We start from the raw sequence: 24,960 nt of genomic DNA, 5'->3' as shown, positions 1-24,960 counted from the left end.
ATAAACGAAAATTTACTGAATTTTTTCGTTTGAACCTTATCAGTGTTGTTTTCTTTCTTTCACCCGGATAACCAATGTGAAACAGCGGATAAAGTTGATACTTTTATAAGAAAATTGGAATTTATTGTGTATGTTTTGTCATGGTGGATGCAATGGAAGAAATATAAGCAAGAAATGCCACGAATCCCTTTTCGGTGAAATTGTTCAAAACGTTTCACGGTGTGTATATGTGCTTGTTTTATATCGCGTGGATTAAAACCTTGATCTGTGACAGAGTTAAACATCAATGAAGGAGGACGTAATGGCTTGTTTTGGTAGCAGTTGCTATGGTAATGCCTACCCTTATTATGATTGCCCAGAAGAAGCGAGGCTTGCGAAGATGAGGAACAAGCAAATCACTAAAGTACTTAAAGATTATCAAAGACAGGAAATGAAAAAGTTAAAAATACTCTTATTAGGTAAGTCCTATACATTTTTTAATATTTTAGAAGAAAGTCTTTATTTTCATTTTCAACATAACTCTCTTTCATTTAAGCTGCGCTGTGAACCATTTCTGAACTTTTTCTGTCTAAAATTTGAATACTTGTATTTTGATTTAAAGCTAATTGTTTTTTTTTATTTTAAGGTATAAAATCATATTTAATTACATTTTTTACTTTAACATTGTAAAATTCTTTGGTTTCCATGATCTTGTGGTTGATTTTCGAAGGAATCTATCAGAGAACATTTTTGTTTCTATAGAAATTCTTTCTGTATAAAGCTAAGACATCTTATTTTGAGACAGAAACATTCTTAAATATTTGAATGAAATAAATATGTCGGTATATGTCCTTAGGAGCCATTGACGCATGCACAAACTCATTGCCAAATAGTTAAAACACCAATTAAAAAGTGCAGCATTACATTTTGTTCCGGAATATTTTTATTCTGTTTTACGAATAAGACACTTGCGTTATTACAAAGGCACATTATGTCACAGATTATAAATATTTGTTTTCCTTCTGTAGAAAGGGAAAACGTGTGTTTTATATTGTTGTTATATGGACTTTGAACAATTGAAATATTTATAACCTGATGAAAAATAGAAATGAATTCGAAAGAGCTCGTGAAAGTATATGTAAGACCGGGAAACATTTCAACTTCATGAATTCCCGATTTTATCGTCGTGAATCCACAATTTTAACTTCGTGAATTCACGTTTTCAACATACGGAATTCACGCATTCACGATTTCAGCTTCATTTATCCACGATTTCAAATACATAAAGTTGAAATCTTGAATTCGTGAAGTTGAAATCTTGAATTCCTGAAGTTGAAATCGTGAATTCGTGAAGTTGAAATCGTGAATTCCTGAAGTTGAAATCGTGAATTCCTGAAGTTGAAATCGTGAATTCATGACGTTGAAATCGTGAATTCGTGTTGATGAACCCGAGAATTCAAGAAGATGAAATGTCACCTGCCGTATAATAGATAGCAAATTGTAAACAATGTGGTATTTTGACTTCCATACAAAATATACTCAACATCACTAATTCCGCGTCATCACTTAATGCACGGTAATTGACCGGTGTTAAACTTGGTCAGAATTGACATATTTTATTCATACACCTAAACAACAAAGCTTTTTTGCAAAAAAATTAAATCTCTAGATTTTTATGTAAAACAAAACAACATATTACAAATTTCTGCCAAAAGCAAAATAGTCCGTTAAATTTGTGCATACGTCTGAAACAATCATCATTTTCTAAATGTTCTTGTTTGTTGGAAAAATAAATTTTGAGTTACAAAGTATGGATAACTTTAATATTTAAAATCAAGCAAAATAACATGTAGAAATTCTAACTGAAACATGAAAAAACTGAAATATAACACTATTACCGCAATTTAAATGATGACATACTGTTTTCAAAATGGCCGACATATGGTCTACGTTTGGTCCATTAAAATTGACTTTGCCTGAATATATTGTTGTTTCCTTGTGTCATACAGCAGAAAATACCTATATGTTATAGCTTATGACAATTTTTGTACCATAAGATTCATTTGTTGTTTTCTTTCTGGTTTCAAAGCATTAAGTACCGTGAACTAAGAGGAGCACAGTATACTAATTCACTATCATTCAACTAAATGCCGAAACGTACAAAATGCAGGATACTAAAAATTAAAGCTTTTAAAAGATAAAAATGATAGCATTTTAAAGCTTAATGGGTCTTTAAAAATAATTCTTTTTTTTAAGTCTATGATGTTGGCACAGAGATTGACATTAAACATTTTGTTCGACATTCGATTTATCATTGTTGAGATGGAATGTGAAGCAGGCAAGACATTCAGCACAACATTTAGCTCGACATTCATTTTTGTCTTTTTTTACAATGTCGAGCTGGGATGTGAAACTGGCTCGACATGAGCACAGCATTCTGATCGATATTCATTTTCTTTTTTTGCCTTGTACGCAAACTATTACAAATTTTTGTACAAAAGGATACATTTTAATCTTGATCGGTTATGCATTTCAGGCGACACCATAGTAGAATCAAAGGGCTGCAAGCTCTGTGGTATTTTCTGATCTTTGCAATCTAAATCATACTGACTATCTGTATGTATTTTCCTATATAGGTTTATTTTTATATACTACATGTATAATTCATCTTACGCAGCGACTGCGTTAAGATTTTTTTCTATAACAGTTTGAGATTGATACATATCGAATTTTGCATGACTAGAGTTGCATCAAAAATCATTTTTTTATGACAGCCACACTTTATCATTGCATATCGTGGCTACTTCCTTAAAAAAGACACTTCAAAAAAAAAAGTTGCCTCGACTAGGATTTGAATCTTAGGCCTCTCACACCCTAAACGAGCGCGATACGAGCGCGATACCCCTGCACCACGGTGAAGTAATACGTCATATGAAGCCTGAATAAAAACAAATACATTGTAATTCTAAATTGAGAATTTCCATTTTGTGTTTGTAATCCTTATCAATTTCGAGGTATTTTGTTCACGATAAACCTGTTTATTGTCTGATTTTATTGACCTGTCAATTATGAATACATTAAAGCACTCATTTGAATATTCGACCCCACTTCGGTTTGGTCCGTGTAGTTTACGAGAATTAATGTGGAGTATATAAGTCATGTTTTGAAAGTCAGGCCAGCTTAATGTGAAGGTTTTCGTTAATTCGCAATAGTGCAGTCGGTTAAGAGAATGCCTGATAATTGAGAGGTCTGTGGTTCGATCCTTACTGATGAAATTCTTTTAGGCTTTACTCTCTCTTTATTTTTGCAGTATATTTTAATGGAACCGATTTGTAGTGTGTTTTACGGCATTGAAAAGACATTTATTGGTTTTAATCCGTTTTAATTTTAAACATGAATTCTTAAAACATGTTATTTAAAAAGAGTATAGACTTTACAAAATTAAGCAAAACATAATAAAACAAAACGAACAACACAAAAAATAATCATGTGTAGCTATAATAATGTTGAAAGTATTATAGGAATGAAAAAAACATGGACCAACGCGGTCTCGAACTTAAAACATCTATGACACTTAGATTATAAACTCGTGCTTTACCCTATTGCGCTATAACGATCAGTACACTTAGTTCATAGATACAAATTAAATTAAATTCCATCGTACAACGTACATCTCACGGAACTTTCCGAAAATCTACCGAAGATTAATATATTGTGTGCATCGACCGTGTAATCAGTATGTAATTGACAGGTTAATAAAACCAAACAATAACACCGATAAAAATAATTTAGCGAAAATATTCTCGCCAAAACAGTCCGACATGTATATATTCCACTACTCGGCAGTCAGATTTATGTGTATACTACGCCCTGGAGTATTCAGTAATCGACATAGCTAAAAATAGCATTTTCATTGATTAAAATGATATTCATCCGCGAAATTTGTGATTGTAACCTCATATTTCTATTGACTAATCTGAACTTTCAATGCACTGTAATTCGTTAAATGTCTACATTAAAAATTATTCTGTCTTTTAAATTGCTGGTTTTAAGCAGTTTTGAGTAAGAACTACTTTGCGTTGTTAGGACTGTTAGGAAATTTTGTGTTAGACCGTGGATGTTAGCTATGTATTTACTGATCTTGCGATCAGAAAATACAAAAATGTACTGAAGGGTAACAAATTATGCGCAAAGGGAGCTAATTCGCGGCACAGATATATTGTTCATTTTCGCCACACTCGCCTTTAATCGAGATCTGTAAACATACATTTGATACTTTAGTATACGTAACATGAACCGGAAAGAGGAAAAACATTGATTTGTAAGAAAACCTACTTTTTAGATACTTTATTATCGCTTTTTTATTATACACGTATTCATTATTTTTGACACTTTTTCAGGAACGGGTGAATCAGGGAAAAGTACTATTACCAAACAGATGAAGATCATACATATCAACGGATTTGAAACGAGGTAAATGTTTAAACCACTAACCTGATGAAAATTCTTTAATGGATTCGTCCTATTTAGAATTTCGAACAGTCCATTTTAAAATATCAAACACCCCCTCCCCCCCCCAAAAAAAAATAAAATAAAATAAATGAAAAAGCTATCAACAGTATACTGTAGAGACTAGCCAGGCAACACGGGTGTGCAGGCTGGCCTGGCTCTATACTGGTGGCAAAGGCTTATCAACTGTCAGTCCCAGCATGTTAAAGGTTAGTGTAATGTCTTGCTATGAATTATGAATTATTTAAATTTTCTACATTGATACTACATGTAGTTTTCTTTCCAAAGTCGAAACTACATTTCATTACTATAAGCAGGTCAAGTAAAAACATATCTTTGCTCGAATGAAAGTTGAACATTCACTGTTTGTAATTGAGATATAAACTGTGGTGAATGTTTTGTACGCATTAAATTGTAACATGTTTATCAACTGTTATGAAAATTTTGCCGGAATTATTTAGCTACAAACAATGCCAGGTATTTTTTTATGAATAGTTTTCCTTGAGATATATTATGCTCAAGTTTGATATTCGAAAATAGTGATAATTGCTATGCAGTTTCTCTTTAAATGTAAAATAAACATTTTGAAGCACACACAGAGAAGATCAGTAATGTTTTAAACTGTAAAGTATGGTGGCCCGTTCATGCCATCTCAACACACACACACATAACACGAAACAACGAAAATAGTAATAAATAGTTACAATGAGACCAGGATGTAGAATCAAGGTGCTTAATTGAAAAAGTTCAGTTGGACCTATTTGCCGCCTAAAATGGTAACTGGATAGCGAACTTAAGTAGGAATTAGTTTTTTAATGGGAGTGTGGGTGGGGATGGGGAGTTTGGGGGCCTATGTTCGGTTTGCGCTGCACCAACACAGTTTAGGTCTAGCTTTACTGGTGGAGGAAGAACCTCGAGTACCCTTCCGTAAACTTTACGTTTAAAAATATCCCAGTTTTTTTTAAGTAAAATTTTTTCTTTTTTTACAGGAAAGAATAGAAAAATTAAACATCAGACAAAATTAAAAAAAGAGAAATTGTATTTAAATTTTGTGTGCCAGGGAAACCAAAAAGGTATCGAGGGGAAATTAAAGAAAATAGTAAAAATTTGGGTATATACTAAAACGAAGCATGGATCAAACCCCCGATAACTGGGTAAAAAACTTTTTGTTATTTTTTTAAATTTTTCAAATTAAATTTTAAATTACGTATTCCTACAACCATGATTTTCGTTTTCCCAAATAATTTTTACTTAAAACAGAAAACTTCTTATTCCATCCCGGATAAAAAAGGGACCTCGAAAAGTCCAATATTTTTCCCCTGCATAGTGTGTGAGATACCTTTAGCTATAATCGACACCGGAAACATAAAAGGTCGAATCACTCCAGAAGACTTATGTACAGTAAAACTTGTGTTAAAGACCACCACTGAAAAAGATCACCCTGTGTATAAAAACCACTATTCGTCAAACCTTCATTGATCAGATAGAACACACTAACCTCCAAATAAAGACACCTTGCCTGTAAATATTATATTTGGTATGACATTTTTTTCATAGATTTGGCTGTAATGCTATTTTATTGAATCCAGCTCCATTCTATATAGTAGGAACTCGTGCTTCTTTTAAGAGAAAGATATTAATCACCATTACACGGTACCTCAGTTGCCCAAGAATTATTAGTGTAGCGGAGGATAAACTTGCTAGCCCTGAGTTTGTAATCAAAGAACGCTACCACTAGACCACTGCACCCGCTGTTATATTTCTGTATTTGACGCAGAATGATCTAAACTACCGCGGATGGTATAGTTTAAAAACGATATGAATTGTGGAAGTGTCACTGGAAATAAGAGAATCTCGTAAGACGAAAAGATGACACATATTTCAGGCGCATTATTTTATTACATTCTATATCTAACAAAAACACACCCTTCATTGAATTATCAGAAGCACTTTATACAACTGACAGATGCTGGCATGAAAGTAAACTTGAAGAAATATAGGCGACAAGACCAGAATTTTGACGATTTATTATCATTAACGTGTGTGTTAAAGTGACCATCAGCTAGCTTATTGACGTACTGACAATCGAAAAAGAAACTGAATTCTTTGAAAAGTGAATAACTCGTCTTTACAAAAGAGAGCGAAATATCTATTAAGTATCACCGTATGTAAGTGTTTACACCGTGTTGCGATAGTAACACACGGTTATTAGATGGTGGAAATTGAATGTGTATAGGTACAATGAAGCTGACTGAACGTAATAAACTAATAATCTGTTCATCACACGATTAAAAGAAGAACAGTTTACAGTAACAAAAGTATTTTTTCTTCGCTGACACACTTCCACCGTTAAACTGACATTTAGTGTGTGTGCTTACGTTTGTTTCACCGACACAAAGGGGTCCTATTCTACCCCCGCAACCTTGTTTCGCTATAGTCAACTCTCAGAACCTTTTTTTTAAAAGATGCATTCCAATAAAAGTTTGACATTTGTCGCTATCACAAATTTGTTGTGAAACAATATCCTCTTGGATTAAACAAAATCTTTACCATCAAGACCCGATGAAGTACGATGAGTATTGATGATAATGAGATTTTAAAAATTGAATCAAGAAAAAATTTTTAATGTGGGCATTTTCCCTAATTAAAATCATAAAAAGGGTTAAAAAATATGATTTTTGGGAGAAAACGGGTGTTTTTGTGTTCTCCCGAAAATTAAATTTAAATTTAAATAAAAATTTTTATTAAAAAAAAAAAAGGGAAACCACTTATTCAAAGATTAGAGGGAAACAAAAGTAGACAAGGTAAGTTTACGAATAAAAGAATAATAATTCAAACAAAAAAAATCAAACCTTTTTTTGAAAATATACCTTCTGCCCATTTTTGTGGGAAGGGGAACCCAAAAGGGTTTATTACCCCTAAAAATGAGACAAAACAAAGGTTTAAAGAGCACCACCTGAATCCCGGGGTGTTCCCGGTATATACCGGACAGGGCGCTTTGAATGAAAAAATGGAAAAATTTTCCCCCTTTTTTCCCCAAAGGGAAAGAAAATTTAAAATTTCAAATTCATTTTTTCACACATATAGTATGTAATGAATGAAAAAAAAAAAAATTTGGGCCAAAAAAAAGAAACACGAAATTTGTCATTTTCTGAAATGATTTCTCAAAAGCGTCCCCGAGGTTTTAACTGCCCCCAATCCTTGTTGATTTAAATCCTAGATTAGAGCCAGGAAAACCCAAAGGAAACATTTCGGACGAAATCAATAAAAAAAATTTTTTAGGGCAATTAAAAAAGCATTTTTAAGCCTCAAAATGAAAAAAGGGAAAATTATTATTATAAATTGGGGTATGTACACAGCCACTCTTTTTCCAAATTTAAAATAGAGAAAAATAAGAATCCCTAAAAACCCCAAACTAAAAAAAAATGTAAAGACCGTGTTTTGATAACTTTTAGTGGGGAAACTTTAATTTTACAATCCAAATTAATCGAAAAAACCATTGACTCAAAACAAAAAGTATAGAAAAATTCTTGGCACACCAAAAAAATGTTAAATTTTCTTTTCATCAACAGCTGTTTTAAACCCTATTATTTTTTTCATTGAAACCCCCTTTTGCAGTAAACCCCATATTCCCCCCTTTTAACATGTTTAAAAATTTTACCGGAGGTAGTTACATGGGAAATCCCCAACCCGGTACAAAAAAAAATTGGGTCAATTTGGGTTTACAAGCGCTTAACCAGAATGTATCAAAATTAAATTTTTTCTTGTAAATAGGCAAAATGTTGGGCCATGTTTTTCCCCTTAGTTTAAAAGACTGACAAAAACCAGATTTGTAATTGGGATTTTAAAGAATTGACTACTTGTCCATTAGCTGTTGAAATGGGATTTTAGTAACAAGTATTTATAAAACTGTTTCAAAAGGCCAACACTACAACTTATCATAATGCTTCCTTCTGCGGCAACGCTGTTTGCGTCAGTATTCTACCTGAATGGTAACTGGTCACCGTACAAATAAGACAGTTGCAGAATGTCGCATGCACAACTTTATCAAAAGCCTCCTGACTGGATTTCTGTCTTTTGGGTTTAAAGGGAAAAATCTATATGTATTTTTTGCGGGGGTTTTTTTTACGCCCTGAATGAGAATTTTTGACTTTTATTTTAATTCAGTGGCAGTGTTTTGCAAAATTATTTGGGTGTCGGTCGATGAAGATTATAATGAAATTGTGATAGTGATGTTTCGTTGACAACGACAAACGACAGAATGTTTTGATGGGGATGACAACGGGGTTTGTTGTTTTGTTGTTGATGAAATGATGATGGTGTTCTGTTTTTGATAGCTTTTTATTTTAAAGTATATCTTATTTCCAAAAAAAATTTAAATTTTCCCGACTTTTAAATAGCTTTTAAACCTATCTTTTTTAAAAACTTTTGGGCAGAAATTTTTGTTTCACAAAAGAATTTTTAAAGGGAAGGGGGGGAGTAAAAGAAATTTTTTCCCCAGATCACACAAAATTTCCAGTTTCATTGATCCCCCAAAAATATTTTAAATTTTTTTTTACCTCTTTGGCATAAATACTGATTAGAATATCAAAAATTTTTAAAATTTTTCCCACCCTTGATTTTGAAAAAAATTTGTTTTGGTTTTTTAAAATTTAAAAATTTCCTTTTTAAATTAGAGATGTTTCAGTTAACTAAAAAATTTAAAAAGACCAACTAACGTGCCGGTTGACGTGAGCCTATGCATACAGACATGTCATTATTTTTGCTTGCATTTTAAGGACAGTTGTCATAAACACCACTAATTCTTATCGTCACATAAACGAGGCGCTTGTTGATAGGTACGAACTGTATTCTTGAGCGCAGTACCAATGTTTTCCAAAAATAGATCTACAAGTTTACTTGTTAGTTTGGCATGCAATCGTTTACCTCTTATAAGAAAAAAAACAAAAACCAACAACAACGTTTTAAACTGCTCAAATAAATCGACGTATGCTAAAAATTGCAAGAAGATTTTTTTCGAGCATTTGAAATGAGTAGATTCTTTTTTAGTTTTATGTATCATTTCTAAAACTTGGAATCAGAATGGAACAATTTTATAATACATATGCTTGTTTAGTTTTTTAGATAACTTGACCGAGATACGTCAAGCGGACTATATACCGTCGGACCAGGATATTCTCCGCTGTAGAGTGTTAACTACTAGTATTCAACAATAGAATTTGAGGTTAAAAATGTGGCCCATCCTGTTCATTTAGTAAATAATTTTCTTTTCCCCAAACTTTTAGAAAGAAATTAAAGTAAGCAAAATTTCCCAAAGGACCCCGTTCTCAAAATGGAAACCCGGGGTAGATTTTTCAAAAACCCTAAATAGCTTCGATGCATTTTTCGTTTTGATTTTTTTTTTTTCCCCTAAAATTTTTTCAAAAAAATGTGTTAAACCCAAAAAACCCATAATAGTTTTAATGTTGTTAACTCCCAAAAGATGGGTTTTTCCCCCCGTATTCTTGGATAAGTTGCCCCCGATGGGGAAACCACGGAAAAAAGCAACCCAATTTCCGCCCCGCCCTGGGCTATAGGACGTTTTTAAATCAAATTGGCCAAAAAAGGCAACTTTCGCATCAATTTCTGCAAACTTTGTCTATGCCGACTACTTTTTCTCCCACTGTATAAAAGAAATTTCCCTGTCACTTTTAGCACATGGAGGCATGTGACATAAAATGGTTCCAATATGTCGGCATCTATTGCCGAGAAGATCAGATTGATTTTTAGTAATACACGGTGAAGCAAATATTTTGATTTATATTTTAACAGGAAGTTTCTTAAGCTGTTTGATTGACTCACGTCTAATTGTGTTTACTTAGTTCATAAATACACCTCGTTCCGGAAACGTTTCTTTAATAAAGCGCCAAGAAAAAAAACTATTTATGGTTCAATGTGTTTTAATTGTCACGTTAACATTCCATATTGATGCAGCTTAGTACAATAGAAACGGCTTAATATTTGAACAGTCAACAATTCATAGGAAGTTTACGGGGAAAATAATTGACTTTGTTTTTACTATAAACATGATGACATTTCAAGATTGTTTTTTCATCTTAGATAGTTCTTTTCCTTTTTTTTTTAATTTAAATGAACTTTTTTCATTTTTTAAATTCCCTTTTGTAAGGGGTATTTTAAAAAGGGTTTTCATATTTGTTTCCATGGGGTTTAAACGTAGGGGGTCAGAAAAGGGGAAGGGAAAAAGGGGACCCAAGCTTTTGCCCATTTGCCCGAAATTTTTTTTCTTCCCGACTGAAAGTAGCCTACGAAAAACCCATTGCGAGAAGACCCGGGAAAAAAAAAACCGATTTTTTAAGCCTTGGAAATTTTTGGGGAAAGCGGGAAAAAAAGGGGAAAATTTTCAAATAAAAAATAGGGAGGGTTTAGATTAAAATTTAAAACCCGGTTTTTAAAATAAAGTTTCCCCAAATGCAAGTATTATAGGGTTTTTTGGGTTTTTGGGAAAGTAAATATATGGGGATTTTCCCTGCTAAGATTTTATATCACCCGCCCATGACTCAAAAAAATTACTGACTTTTTTTTTCCCGTACCTAACGAATGTAAACAAGAGAAAAGGAGTAATCTATTGAACGCACTTTTTTGTAATTAATATCAAGCTTTCACAAGGTCATATTTGTTTTCAATACTGATGAGAATATGTGTCATTACTTTACTTTGGTAAATATTTATCATTTGACAGTTAAAAAGTGTTTGTAAATCGGAATTTACGCCGCGTAAAATCGAACCATACGCGCATCACCTCAGCGCATGTTGTTTACAACGTGGGGTACCAAACGGGGAAATTTAGTGTGTATATTACCCGTCTGGCTCGGTAATATCAATTTCTTTCGGGTGATCAATAACCAATCAAAAAGGCGGAAAAAATCTGGAAGGGTAATAAATTATTATATACAGTTTTGTACAGTTTTATCCATTTAGCCTCGTTTTTATTTCTCGAGTCCAAACAATCTATATCAAATCACTGCTATACTCCATTTAGCCTCTTTTTCATTTCAATATTCTAATAAATACATAGCAAATCATTATTTTTCGCTGTTAAGTATCGTTGTTAAGCCTCATCGTCATTGTCAGAGGCTAGGGCATCGTCCAAAAGCTACAAGATGGACAAAATAAGTGACGAAACTGGAAAACTTAACTTGTTCACATGACTTAGCATTGACCCCAAAAAGAGCGGAAGAAAGTGCTGTTACTTCACTATGCTGGACAAAAATATTCGAGATACACGAATCATTGTCTCTAGGAGATGAAATATTCTAGATATACGAATCATTGTCTCTATGAGATGAAATATTCGAGATAAACGAATCATTGTATCCAGGAGATGAAGTAGTCGAGATATACGAATTATTGAATCTAGGAGATGAAATAGTCGAGATGTACGAATCATTGTCTCTAGGAGATGAACTATTCGAGATATAGGAATCATTGTCTCTAGGAGATGAAATATTCGAGATATATGAATCATTGTCTCTAGGAGATGAAATATACGAGATATACGAATCCTTGCCTCAAGGATATGAAATATTCGAGATACACGAATCCTTGTCTCTAGGATATGAAATATTCAAGATATACGAATTATTGTCTCTAGGAAATGAAATATAGAGATATATGAACCATTGTCTCTAGGAAATGAAGAATTCGAGATATACGAAACATTGAATTTAGGAGACAATGATTCTATAATAACGTCAAACATTATTAATGTAACTTTTGCTCCAATGTTTTCTATGAACATTAAGTATTTGTGTCTTTATATCTAGAATATCTTTCTTTTGTCCGGAATCTGGGACAATGTCAGGGGAAATTAATTGTTTAACAGTCTGATTATGTAATTTCATTGTTAAGAAGTAAACACAAAGTTGCCTTAATCACGAATCTGTGTGAAGTCATATTATCCTCTGCCATTAGTATAACTTCAGGTGGTCTTTTAATGTGTTACCGACATATCAAAATCGCATCAAATGGCTCTCAATTTCACGTAACGTTGTTAAATTTATATAACGTTTTGATCAATGATTTCATACAAATAAAGCCAGTTTTATCCGGCTGGTTCCGGAAAGGCGACGGGAAAGACAATCGAATACCTGCTTTTTTCAGAATCTTTATCGTCATTTATCTAAGACAATGTTTATTTTTCTAATCAAATATTCACATGTTATATTTGTATACGTGCATTTTTTTCTTGGTGATTAAATAATCTGTACGAGTATAACAGCGGCATGTATCTGTCCTAGCTATAAAGCCTCGGTCTCACTTACTCCCGGCAGAGCCCAGGACCATCCCGGTAAGTTACCGGGATGGTCCGGGACGGTCCGGGATGAAATTATTGTTGCGCGTCACACTTACCCCGGCAGCACTACGGTAGTTCCCTACTAACCACCCAGGATGCGCTCCGGATCATCCAGGCAGAGCCCAGGTGAAGCTACGGTTCATGCCGGTGCTTCCCCGGTCGTTCCCGGATGACGCCGGAAGAGCCCCGGTTGACCAGGCAGAGCCCGGTCGATCCAGGCAGAGCCCCGACAGAGCCCAGGACGATCCAGGCAGAGCCCCGGTAGAACCCCGGTGGATTGAAAACTCCCGAAAATGATAACATTGATACATATTTTTTATTTAATATAATATCTATTGTTCCAGAATAGTAATTCATGATGATTTTCTGAAAAATCCTTATGCTATACTGGATAGAAGGGAAATGGGAAGGCTTTTAATACAAACAAGTGCAATCATCGCAAATTGTCGTTATTCTTTTGAAATGATCCGGGCTTTGCCGGGGCTCTACCGGGATCAACCGTAGCTCTACCTTTATCCTCCGGGGCTCTGCCTGTAGTTACCGGGGCTCTGCCGGCATATACCGGGGCTCTACCGTAGCTCTACCGTAGCTCTACCGGCTATATCATACCCCGGATCATCCCCGGTTTGTGCCGGCAGAGCTACGGTGCTTTCCCGGTATAACCCCGGTCGTTCCCGGCAGAGCTAAGGATGAAGCCGGCAAAGCTATACCTTCCCGGATCATCCCGGACCATCCCGGTGATATTAAATATTTTATTCCATCCGGGGTCGAATGCCGGATGTTCCCGGATCATCCCGGATCATCCAGGACGTTGCCGGCAGAGTTACGGATGTACCCCGGTTGTTCCCGGTCGTACCCCGGTCGTTCCCGGATCACCCCGGACGTCTGCCGGGGCTCTGCCGGGGCTCTGCCGGGATGTAAGTGAGACTGTAGCTTAAGGAAACACGTTTTTTATGCAATATTTTCCTTACATATCTCATTAAATGCCCTTTATGACGTTATGGAATGACACAATACCTTAATTATATCAATAAAGCGTATACATTCGTCAAGCTTTGTTATGTGTATTTTTAGAAAGTTGACCAAAATCATGAAAATACTTTGTTCCCGGTGATTGTTTCACGCGCAATCATTGATACATTTTATCAGCAACTAAAACCAATGTTCAATGTCAATGCTAGATTTTGGTTCAGTACTGCCGTGCCAGTACTTTGTGAAAGTAATTAAGCAACAGTCATAGTACTTTCATATTTTCTCTCTATATTTTGCATTAAGACACACGTTCAAACATCAAGTACATGTTCATTATATATGCTTGTGGGAATAAATATGTTTGAACCAAACATTAAATACATATAACAAGGAGGAGGACACTTAAAAGCTTCCATAGCTTTATGCCTAATTCCAAAATGTATTGTGTAAATATTGTTTATCATGCAAAATGTAAATATATCGAATTAATATGTTTAAATCAACATTATGTACAGTCTTTTGAAACATTATAGAATTTCGCAGTTTTTTATGTTCTATGTTAATAATGAACATATAAAATCTGAATATTGATGATTATTAATGCCGATGAATAAATTAGAATGTAATAATACTATTCGATAAATATATGTTTTGTGGTATTTTGTTTTCAAATTTTATTTAGATTTGTATTAATCTGACCCTAATGAAGCTTTTCCAAAATCTAGTTCCTGGTGAACCTACTATTACATTGATTTAATATTCATTTAGCTTGATATTCATTATTATAACATTCAGAAGGTCATCTTGATGCATATCTATATTTCTATATTGTTAAAAATATCTATAATATATTATGCTATCCCTCATAATTATGTCAGTAGTATAACAAAGTATAACAATAGCCTAATATAGATAATGACTTATTGAATAAATTGATAACGTGCTTTTGTGAAACGCTTAGATTGAACGCTTGAGTTCTTATCATTTTTGGTCAGTCATTAATAGACCAGTTTTCTTCTATCCTGTGTGGCTCGTTGTTACTTAATGGGTAGATAGTCGTGCGTCCGGTGTCCGATGAACGTTGCCTTCCACTGTCGATCTTTGCTTTCATTATTTTGTATTCTTTTTTTTCCAGATTTTTAAAGAACGTGTCAATTCTTCTTTTTATGAATAAAATGGATATGTTGGCAGAAAAAGTACAGAAAGGTCGCCATGTTAGCTGTCTCACAGACAAATACCCAGATTTGTTTCCCAGCTACGAAAAGTTTACACCATCAAGTGAGTTTCCGAGGCTTATGAATCATGTAAATGTTACAAACACAGGTTTTCAATTGTTAAAAAAACAGTCATGTGAATGCGATGCATAATGATTATTTCCTTATTCGCATTTCGCTTAAACGAAAAGAAATCAACAAAACTGGCACATGACTAGTAATTGATGGTTGCCGGTCTCCGGTCTTCGACGGATTTTGGATTCTGGAGTCCGTCTTTTATTATAGCGAATGAGGGGTACTATGTATGAATAACAACGGATAATATTAAATTCCCACCCATTTATTGTTTAAAGACATAATCCCATGTCAGTTTACGAAGTATGCATATTCTAAGGTGAAATTTGTCCTTTATCAGAGCTTGGGAATTTCTTTAAATGCGATGTTCTTTTTGCGGAAAAAAGAAAGAAACGATTCTTACTTTTCAAATCCACTAAGTTGTATACCCAATAGGCCGTTAAACTTCATTAGACACTTGCTTAATAAATCTTCATCTATAGTCTGAACATTCTTTATACTTTTCACAACCAACTTGGCCTCAAAGTATGTCATGTTTGAAACGAAGGTTTTTGTCTGGAAATTGTGGTAAATATTTAAAGAGAAAACTTACGATTATTCCTCTTAACTGATCATGATACAAATATTCTAAATTAAGCTATATTTATTTGAACTATAGACACTATCCAGAAAATTGAGATGGTAATATTTAAACTGGGTCACCAGTAAATTTACAGACTTTTAGATTTACAGAATTTATAGAATAGAATTGTTAATATAATTTATCACAATGAACTTTTAATCTATAAGGCATATGATTATCTCATTAAACTGAGGGCTTTGTTTTCGAATGCAAATAGTTTAAAACGCAATTTTATCATTTTTAACAGCAACAACAATTGTTATTTGAAAAAAAAACACACTTATTCTGCCGGCCGTTGGACATGATATGACTGCAGTACGTAAATGTCCGACCTGAGGACAGCCTGATGTTTTTGAGACAGATGCTTTTATTACTTGTCTGTCACATCAAGGTTGGACTTGTTTAGATCGTTTTCGGGAATAATTGAACTTGTAATAAAAATGTGTTTACTAATTTTCTATTTTCCGAATTTTATTTAACTTCTTTTTTTTCAGATTCTGAAAAGCTGGAGTTTGCCGATGCGTACCATAGACCGGAAAGTGACGGAAAAAGACGAAGAGGATCCCGATCAGGATCAAAATCAGCCGATATTAATCAGGACCTGATAAAAAATGCAGTTTACATTAAGCATCTATTTATGGTATCTATGCTTTGTTAAGTTTGTGTTTTGTAACAAAATTATAAATGAAATAAATTACCGAGTAAAATTAAAAAATTTATGGAAATAAATGAATCAATAAATAAGTATGAATTAATATGAAAAAGGCAAAGTCTCGAAGCGAGCTCGATTTACTTTTACCGTGAAATAGTATAAAATCGTTCATTTTTATTTTACATTTTCCGTTTTAAAATAGTCATTCGGTATTTTATACACTACTTCCGTTTATTCTGGTTCCTTGTCCAATTATGGTTCCAATATAACAAAATCGTCACAGTGATTACCTCCCTGACGTCACGTCGAAATTCAAATGTAAATATCGACCGTTACATAGAAAATCTAACGTCATTTTTCTCCTTTTGTTTTATTTTTAACTTTTTGTACCTACGTCCGTTATATTTTGTCAAAAAATTATCAAACGTATACAAAACAATGAAAAATAAATTAAAAAGCTAAAAAATATAAGATATCAAAATATTGATATTTTAATGTTTGTGATGGCAGAAATCTCTGTACTTATAAGGTGAGATCACTGCGTAGGAGATTGCCCATATAAGTCTGAAGGACACCAGTCTACGCTTCCGTTTTCAATCAGAATACCTCGATTTTTATCGTTATCTTGTAATTCGAAAAGTTGCGATGTGTCAATTCAGTACTTCGGACGGAAGTTTTCAAAACCATCACTACCTAGCAGGAACTCGCGTTACCGTAAAGCTCGCTTTGCGAACAGGCCCTTCGGGCCAGCTCTTCGAGCTCGCTAAAAAGAAATATTTTTTCTGGCATTTCGTGAATAAATGATTAAAAAGAATGTATGATAATAACATAGCCTTGTCGTATTTCTGCGTTTTAAACCCTTTTGCATTGCTACCCTCCAACACACACTCCTACGCACCACACAAATGCCCACCTTTCAAGTTTTTATTAGCAAGGCGAAAATGCGACGGACGGTAACACGCAAGGTGCACGAATTTTGTTGGAGGGACGAAAAAAAATGAAAAAAATGACAAGGGCAGTCGTGTTGGCGCTGTCTAGACTTTTCACCATGCTACGAGTAAGGCGTAAAAAGAAGTCGTGACAAATAGAATGCAAACTACACAGAATACAAAAAAAAACATAGCATATATACCGTAGCATAAATCTGTCGTGACAGACTTTGCAATTTCGTCCTTGCGACAGAAGAACATAAAAACTAGTCTACCTTAACGTATAGTTTATAACAGACCACCATTAGCTGTTATGCTCAAGACATTTCGGTCTGTAAAACTGGCTTGAGCATTAATGATGCGGGGACTATATTTATTAGCGTATGAATCGGTATTTCTAGTAAAAAGCACGTGTTGCCACTCCTATTACTGTGAATCTCTGTGATATCAATTTCTAAATACATATGCACACCAGATATTTTCATCTTCTTAATCTAATGAAAGAAAATCAGTGTCATATCTATATAACCTATATATTAATAAACAGCACAATTTTCTCGGACAAAATACACCGTGTTACAAATTATTTTCTCACTTTCACCATATTACCCTATATTTTGTAATATTTTTACGTTTCAGAAAATTGTGAAAGGAGATATCGTGTTGAAACCTTCGGTACAGGTAATCAATAAGGATTGGCACCAAAACCACAGCTGCGAATATTTCTACACATGCGCAGTTGACACCAATAATATTCAGAGAGTTTTGGATGGTTGTCGAACTTTGATCATTCGCAAACATTTAGAACGTTTCGGGATTATCTAAAATAAAAGCGGGGAACGCGTGAAACTAATGTTCAGAATTTATAAAGATCTGATTGTTAACAGGTTTGGTTCATTTAAACATACATCGAAACGTGATCAAGTGGACATTGTTATATTAGCATGCAATGATTCCCTTACCAATGCTGACTGCAAAAATGATAAAGGTAATAAAACTCCTAAAATGAGCCCAAAATTAAAAAAGGACGGCTTGAAAAGTGAGATTTTATGTTAGAGTTCCATGATGTTTTCGAGATAACAGCGCGCTGATTGGCTAATATGTACTGATGCAATGGTTGGCTTATGTATACGAAATGCTGATTGGCTAATGTGTATATTGAAGATAATGGCAACGTTCTGATTGGTCAGTGAATGATAAAGTAGACCAATGATTAATGAGTGTTTAGCTTTGAGCATACTACATGTACATACATTTACATTTTTTTTAACCCAAATAATCAACAATTCGGAATAGATAACTTTACACGTGTGAGAAGCATGTTCCGCAATTTGAATTTTGGAATATTCCATAATTGTTCTTAAAGAATTTCTGGAAGGATATAACAAAATAATTTTAACGCTCAATTTTGAACCTGCAATTTAACATGATCGTGCCTAGTGAAATAGTAACACTTTGTTGGCAATCATGATAATTTCACATTTATCGTTATACTCGGCAGTGAAATCGTGGAAAATTCCTCTTTTCTGTCGTCGGTAGTTTCGTATAACACGGTGCCTAGACATCTTAAGCTGTTATAAATAAGTCACGAATAAGTGATACTTAGAATATGAAAGAGACTGTGAAATTAAGTGTGGACTTGTTGAGTTCCTACGAGGATTTTGTGTTATATTCATTCCGTTTGCAGTGCTCACTGATAGTTTCGTGGCAATACACGTGGACAGATCGTGTACAGTTATTCTTTTGCTTTTCATCTGGAACGCTGTCGGCGGAGATTGTATATATGTAAAAGTTATTAAGTATGTAATGAGACTGACAGTCGATGTGTATAATATACCTTAGGTTTGCGTCATATCGCATGTCGTTTGAGGTAATACTCATTTTCCGGCATTTCTCGGCATTTCCCGTCTGTTTCCGTGTCGGCGTTGATTTGTTATATCATAACACAAAATCTATCAATTCAACGGTTTCTATACAGAAATTCAATAGCAATGCATTATTCAGAGCTTTAAGTTTAGACGTATAATCACGTGATCTCGTTTGCTAAATAATGTAGAAAAACATATTTGTAGCATGAACAAGAGTTGTTCAAGTGATGGACATTATATCATTTGTTCTTACCTACAGTGTGTGATGTAGCAAACAATATCCATTCTTTACTTTTCAGAAGAATTGATTATGATTATGAAATTATATGAATGTACTTTTTCGTCCATTTTTATTTATTTTTCTAAGTAAAGAACTGACTCGAATCGGGAACCTCCCGATACTGCTTAAAATTAAGAACAAAAATCAATATTTGATATTGTAAATTGAAACTTTCTTTTCTTAATGTTGAATTCCTGAGGTGTTTAACTTTCTTTCATTTTTAATTATGGAGCTTTTTACCAATACAATACATTCTTTTTATTTGGTTTCAACATATCACTCAACATGATCTCTGGGTTGAGAGGCAGACACCTTAACCACTCGGTCACCGCTCTCCTTTTTTAGCTCACCTGTCACAAAGTGACAGGGTGAGCTTTTGTGATCGCTTTTCGTCCGGCGTCCGTCCGTCGTCCGTCCGTCCGTCCGTCGTCCGTCCGTCGTCCGTCCGTAAACTTTTACTTTAAATGACATCTCCTCATAAACCACTAAGCCAATTTCATCCAAACTTCACAGGAATGTTCCTTTGGTGGTCACCTTTAAAAATTGTTCAAAGAATTTAATTCCATGCAGAACTCTGGTTGCCATGGCAACCGAAAGAAAAAACTTTAAATATCTTCTTTTAAAAAACCATAAGAGCTAAAGCTTAGATATTTGGCATGAAACATCTTCTAGTGAGTGTCTACCAAGTTTGTTCAAATAAAAGCCCAGGGGTCAAAATTGGCCCCGCCCCGGGGGGTCATTGATTTTCCCTATATGCATATAGTAAAAACTTAAAAAATCTTCTTTTAAAGAACCCAAAGAGCTAGAGCTAAGATATTTAGCATCAAACATGTTCTAATGGGTTTCTACCAAGTTTGTTCAAATAAAAGCCCTGGGGTCAAAATTGGCCCCACCCCGGGGGGTCATTGATTTTCCCTATATGCATATAGTAAAAACTTAAAAAATCTTCTTTTAAAGAACTCAAAGAGCTATGGCTAAGATATTGAGCATCAAACATGTTCTAATAGGTGTCTACCAAGTTTGTTCAAATAAAAGCCCTGGGGTCAAAATTGGCCCCGCCCAAGGTGGTCATTGATTAACCCTATATGCATATAGTAAAAACTTAAAAAATCTTCTTTTAAAGAACCAAAAGAGTTAGAGCTAAGATATTTAGCATCAAACATGTTCTAATAGGTGTCTACCAAGTTTGTTTAAATAAAAGCCCTGGGGTCAAAATTGGCCCCGCCCCGGGGGGTCATTGATTTTCCCTATATACATATAGTAAAAACTTAAAAAATCTTCTTTTAAATAACTCAAAGAGCTATGGCTAAGATATTTAGCATCAGACATGTTCTAATAGGTGTCTACCAAGTTTGTTTAAATAAAAGCCCTGGGGTTAAAATTGGCCCCGCCCTGGGGGGTCATTGATTTTCCCTATATGCATATAGTAAAAACTTAAAAAATCTTCTTTTAAAGAACCAAAAGAGTTAGAGCTAAGATATTTAGCATATAACATGTTCTAATAAGTGTCTACCAAGTTTGTTCAAATAAAAGCCCTGGGTCAATTGGGGGTTTGGGGGGCCTTTATACAGGTGAGCGACCTCAGGGCCATCATGGCCCTCTTGTCTTTTTATTTGAATATGTGAAACATTAAAATATTGGCTTTCATTGTTTGCGAAAACCAAATGGTTCGGATTCATGTGTGATAAGTTGATAACCAAGGTTGCCGCCAAATTTGTTCATATTATACCCCTCCTGGTTGCAGTGGAGGAAGCGGGCTCGAAATTGATGAATACAGCAGAATAAAATGAGTCATTATTAATATAAGATTAAAATAAAGCTCTATTTAAATACATACATGTAATTATTTAACAATGATCTCTCATATATTCTAAGCCTTATCTACGTGTATATAAATGTTTTTTTATCTATGATGTCACTTATGTACATAGTTTTGTAATAAATTAAACATTCATTGAACAAATACGAATTAGGATAAAGGTTTGGATCTCTGTTGGGTATTTTGTTTCATGTCACATGTACATTTTTTCTGAAAAAATAAATATATGATGATTTTTTAGCTTTTATGTCTTTTTTTTTACCTTTTACTTTTTTATAGACAATATTTAGATATGTAATGATACAGCGGGAGAATATAAGTGGCTCTATTGAAAAAGGGTTTTTATGCAGTATCGTTAAAATCTTAATGGAAAATTTGTTATCATTTCAACTTCCGCCACAAATTAATTACATTATCATTGTAGGAACACATGATTTAATATGATTTTTTATGATTTAATATGATTTACCATGATTTAATTATCTTTGGTAAGAAGGGAACAAACCCATCTGGAGCCGCACAAATTTAATATCTGGTTTTAATGAAATTATATCATGAGTTAACTGTATTTAATTTCCCGCCTAAAAAATGATAAGATCACCAACAAAGTGAATTCTGTCTCGTCATAAGAAAATATAATTGATTCCCAGTTAAACACATGCTTTCAGAGATTTCGTAATTTAGGTAAATACATAAAGTTATTCTTCTTGAGATTTTTGGCATTTAATATACATGTACTTACAATTATAATTAACCAATTAAACCGCCAATCCCATATTCCACACCAGTTTCATCTTAATACCTAATATAGGCGCGGATCCGTATTCACATGCATTCTCTTCATACTACATATCATAGGCGTGGATCCACATGTATTTTCTTGCATATCAGACTCGATTTTCTACTCTTTACAGCAGTGCTAGAACAAAACTTTTTACCGACTTTAGGCTGCTAGGCTGCCAACTTCACGAACATATTTTTTGACCGGTTTTTAAACGGATAAACGTCACACCCCTATCATTGACATATATCATCAACCAATAAGTCAGCACGACCAACTAAAAAGATAAAAATAATAAAAGTTTTAAGTCCCGGGTCCTTAGGAAGATACATGTATATACATTTTTCAAAGATGAATTGGTTCACAATAATGTATTCTGTCAGTCAGTGCCGTTGCTTCAGCCAGGTTATATGCGATAGGTAGGGCATCCTGAGTAAAATCTTATTAACTGAGTACAGTATCTCTTTAATCAATAAGTTTTACTAACTGTGCTGTAATTGACTTAGAATAATACCTATAATTGAACAGTGGAATCTGCTGTAACAATTAGTGTTTGGTTTTACGGCGAACCGACACAATTTAGGTCATTATGGTGCTGAAACAGGAAAGTCGATTTTGGCTAACCTTTGGGTAAAAAACTACCTCACCTGCTGGAGCTAAAAGATGCATAGCCTCCAATAAATTTAACCCATTGAGTCGCATGGAGTATGCTCAAATGTGTAAACGGTAACTGGCGGCAAAATATGAATGAAGTACGAGGGCTGTTCAAAAAGTAAGAGGGCTAAGAGTCTTGCATCTTCATATTCAAATGTGCAGGTCAATTAAAAATGTAAACAGTAGAACTGGAGTCCTATAAGCTTTTGAACAACCCTCGTAAAAATATTTTTAATGAATTACAAAAGATTTAACTATTTCGCAGCGATTAAAGATGATGAAAAATAGGTCACTTAGTATTTGGCTTTACTTAAAAGGTTAAGACTACTACTTTTTCAGATGTCATGGAAGTTTGTTCTAGACATGTAAATAAAATAATAAAACCATACGCTGCAACAACAACAAAACAACAACTACAACAACAACAGCAAAACAACAAGAAAAAACAACCGCTCGTAACTGTAGGCTTTAATAACGTGCGTCTTTCTTTGTTAAAATGAACATGTAGATCTAATGATACGGTATCTGAATGTTTTAATATCATCATTGCACATTTTTATTAATTCATTTTGAGCCCTTAGAGCACACACATAAAATACACTTGCGTATAAAATCTGATGAGCATGACAGATATGTGGAAAAAATCAAAATTGCGAAAAGGAATTTGTCGCTACCTTCACTTTTGTGTACTTAATTTTTGCTGAACATTTTGCACTAAAACGAATACATACATTATCATCAGTTAAAAGCAATACTTTATCAACGTTAGTGTATATCCACTAACGCATCATATAGTAGAAATGCGCAAGAAAAAAATATCCTTAAATCAAATTATACCGACTAAGTTTTTAACAATTCAAAGGAAAAACTTTAAGGCCACCCTTGTAAAAGCTGTTTTAGAAAAACATATAATAAACCTAAAACTTATCCTTCAGAATGTCAAAGAAAATGTTCGTTCGTGGACTTTAGCTCTTATGAAGTTGCTCTTATGAAGTTGATATTAGTATTTCAACTTTAAAATTCATCCAATTCTCTCGAAATCTTTCAAGAACATCAAACAAATTTTCTTATCAAAGAAGTACAGCTGGACTGGCTATCTTTCTTTTTATTATACATACTTCAGTACGAAAAGTTAGAATGTCTTTATATCATTTTAGACATATAAAACAGACTGCACAGAATGCGAAAAATATTGTGAAGTTGGCATCAGTATGATATTTTAAATGACATATGTCATAACGTTTTGATAATTTGTCAGTTTTTTTCACTTACTTTTCTAGAAAAATGACAAATCATTTACTTAGCTACATACGATATCTAACAATTCCCTGAACTGTCAGAAATATTTCAAGCATGTGTTACAAAGCATAATTACATTAAAAAAGGCCTTGATATTATGACCACCCATTATCAAGAACAGACAATGTAAAAAATATAATAAATAATTAATATAAAAAGCAATACAAAATAGTGATTTTTGGTAATGTTTCTTGATATAATTATTTTTAAAATGGTAAACGTAGACGTTAAGGCACATATTCCCAACATAAATAAAATAAAGATGTTGAATAAACAACAATGATAAAAAAGTCCATCAAAGGATAAAGGCGATGTAAAATGATAAAAATGAAATGTTTGCTTTTAAAATTCCAAGATATCATCAATCGAGAATATATTTAAACGTTCAGATTATACTGCGTTCACTGCGATTTTTGTAAATATTGTTTGGTAATGATTTTAAAGAGGTATGATAAAAGGTGCTATTTTTCAACGCGCATGTATATCGTTTTTAGTAAATAAAATAAAACGCTTCATAGAAAAATATGTTTAGAGGGAAAACTATGATGGTTGATTTGTTCCATGAAATATTTTCTCTCAGCCGGGCACCACACGAAAACATGAAAATACAACATTCTTTCGTACTTTCTCTCCGGGTGTGTGTGTGTGTGTGTGGGGGGGGGGGGGGGCAAAGGCGAACACAGTAATACATCATAGTGACCAATTTGTCGTACTTTCGCTCCCCGGAGTGCAAAATCGAAAACATGATAACACGGAAAAGTGGTGACTATGTGGTATTTGCACGTATTTGGCAGTAATTAGCTACCATAAAAACAAATAATTTATCAGAACACACTTCTATCACCGCATCGTTCCTAGGCAGACTGTCCAGCAGTTTACAAGTATATGTACCAGATGGCTTCACTTTTGCAAGGAATAAATAACCTCTGTATATGCCAGTGCAAAGGTAGAGTG

The 24,960-nt window shown here is 33.9% G+C and overlaps 1 protein-coding gene across 1 annotated transcript; it reads left to right on the top strand.

Annotated features, from left to right (window-relative positions):
- The first annotated feature begins 77 nt into the window (after positions 1–77).
- On the top strand, positions 78–19,728 carry LOC132755810 (guanine nucleotide-binding protein G(s) subunit alpha-like). The gene is given in 7 exon segments (XM_060746729.1): positions 78–458; positions 4,380–4,452; positions 9,605–9,696; positions 9,699–9,742; positions 14,866–15,091; positions 16,219–16,364; positions 17,945–19,728. Coding segments are annotated over 7 exon segments (939 nt in total). The 5' UTR covers positions 78–286; the 3' UTR covers positions 18,131–19,728.
- The last annotated feature ends 5,232 nt before the right edge of the window (positions 19,729–24,960 follow it).

This window comes from Ruditapes philippinarum, unplaced genomic scaffold (genome assembly GCF_026571515.1).
Source record: "Ruditapes philippinarum isolate M1 unplaced genomic scaffold, ASM2657151v2 ctg2752_1_1_1_1, whole genome shotgun sequence".
NCBI classification, from domain to species: Eukaryota; Metazoa; Mollusca; class Bivalvia; order Venerida; family Veneridae; genus Ruditapes; species Ruditapes philippinarum.
The sequence above is the reverse complement of the archived record's forward strand: the minus strand, read 5'-3'. Positions and strand labels throughout refer to the sequence as shown.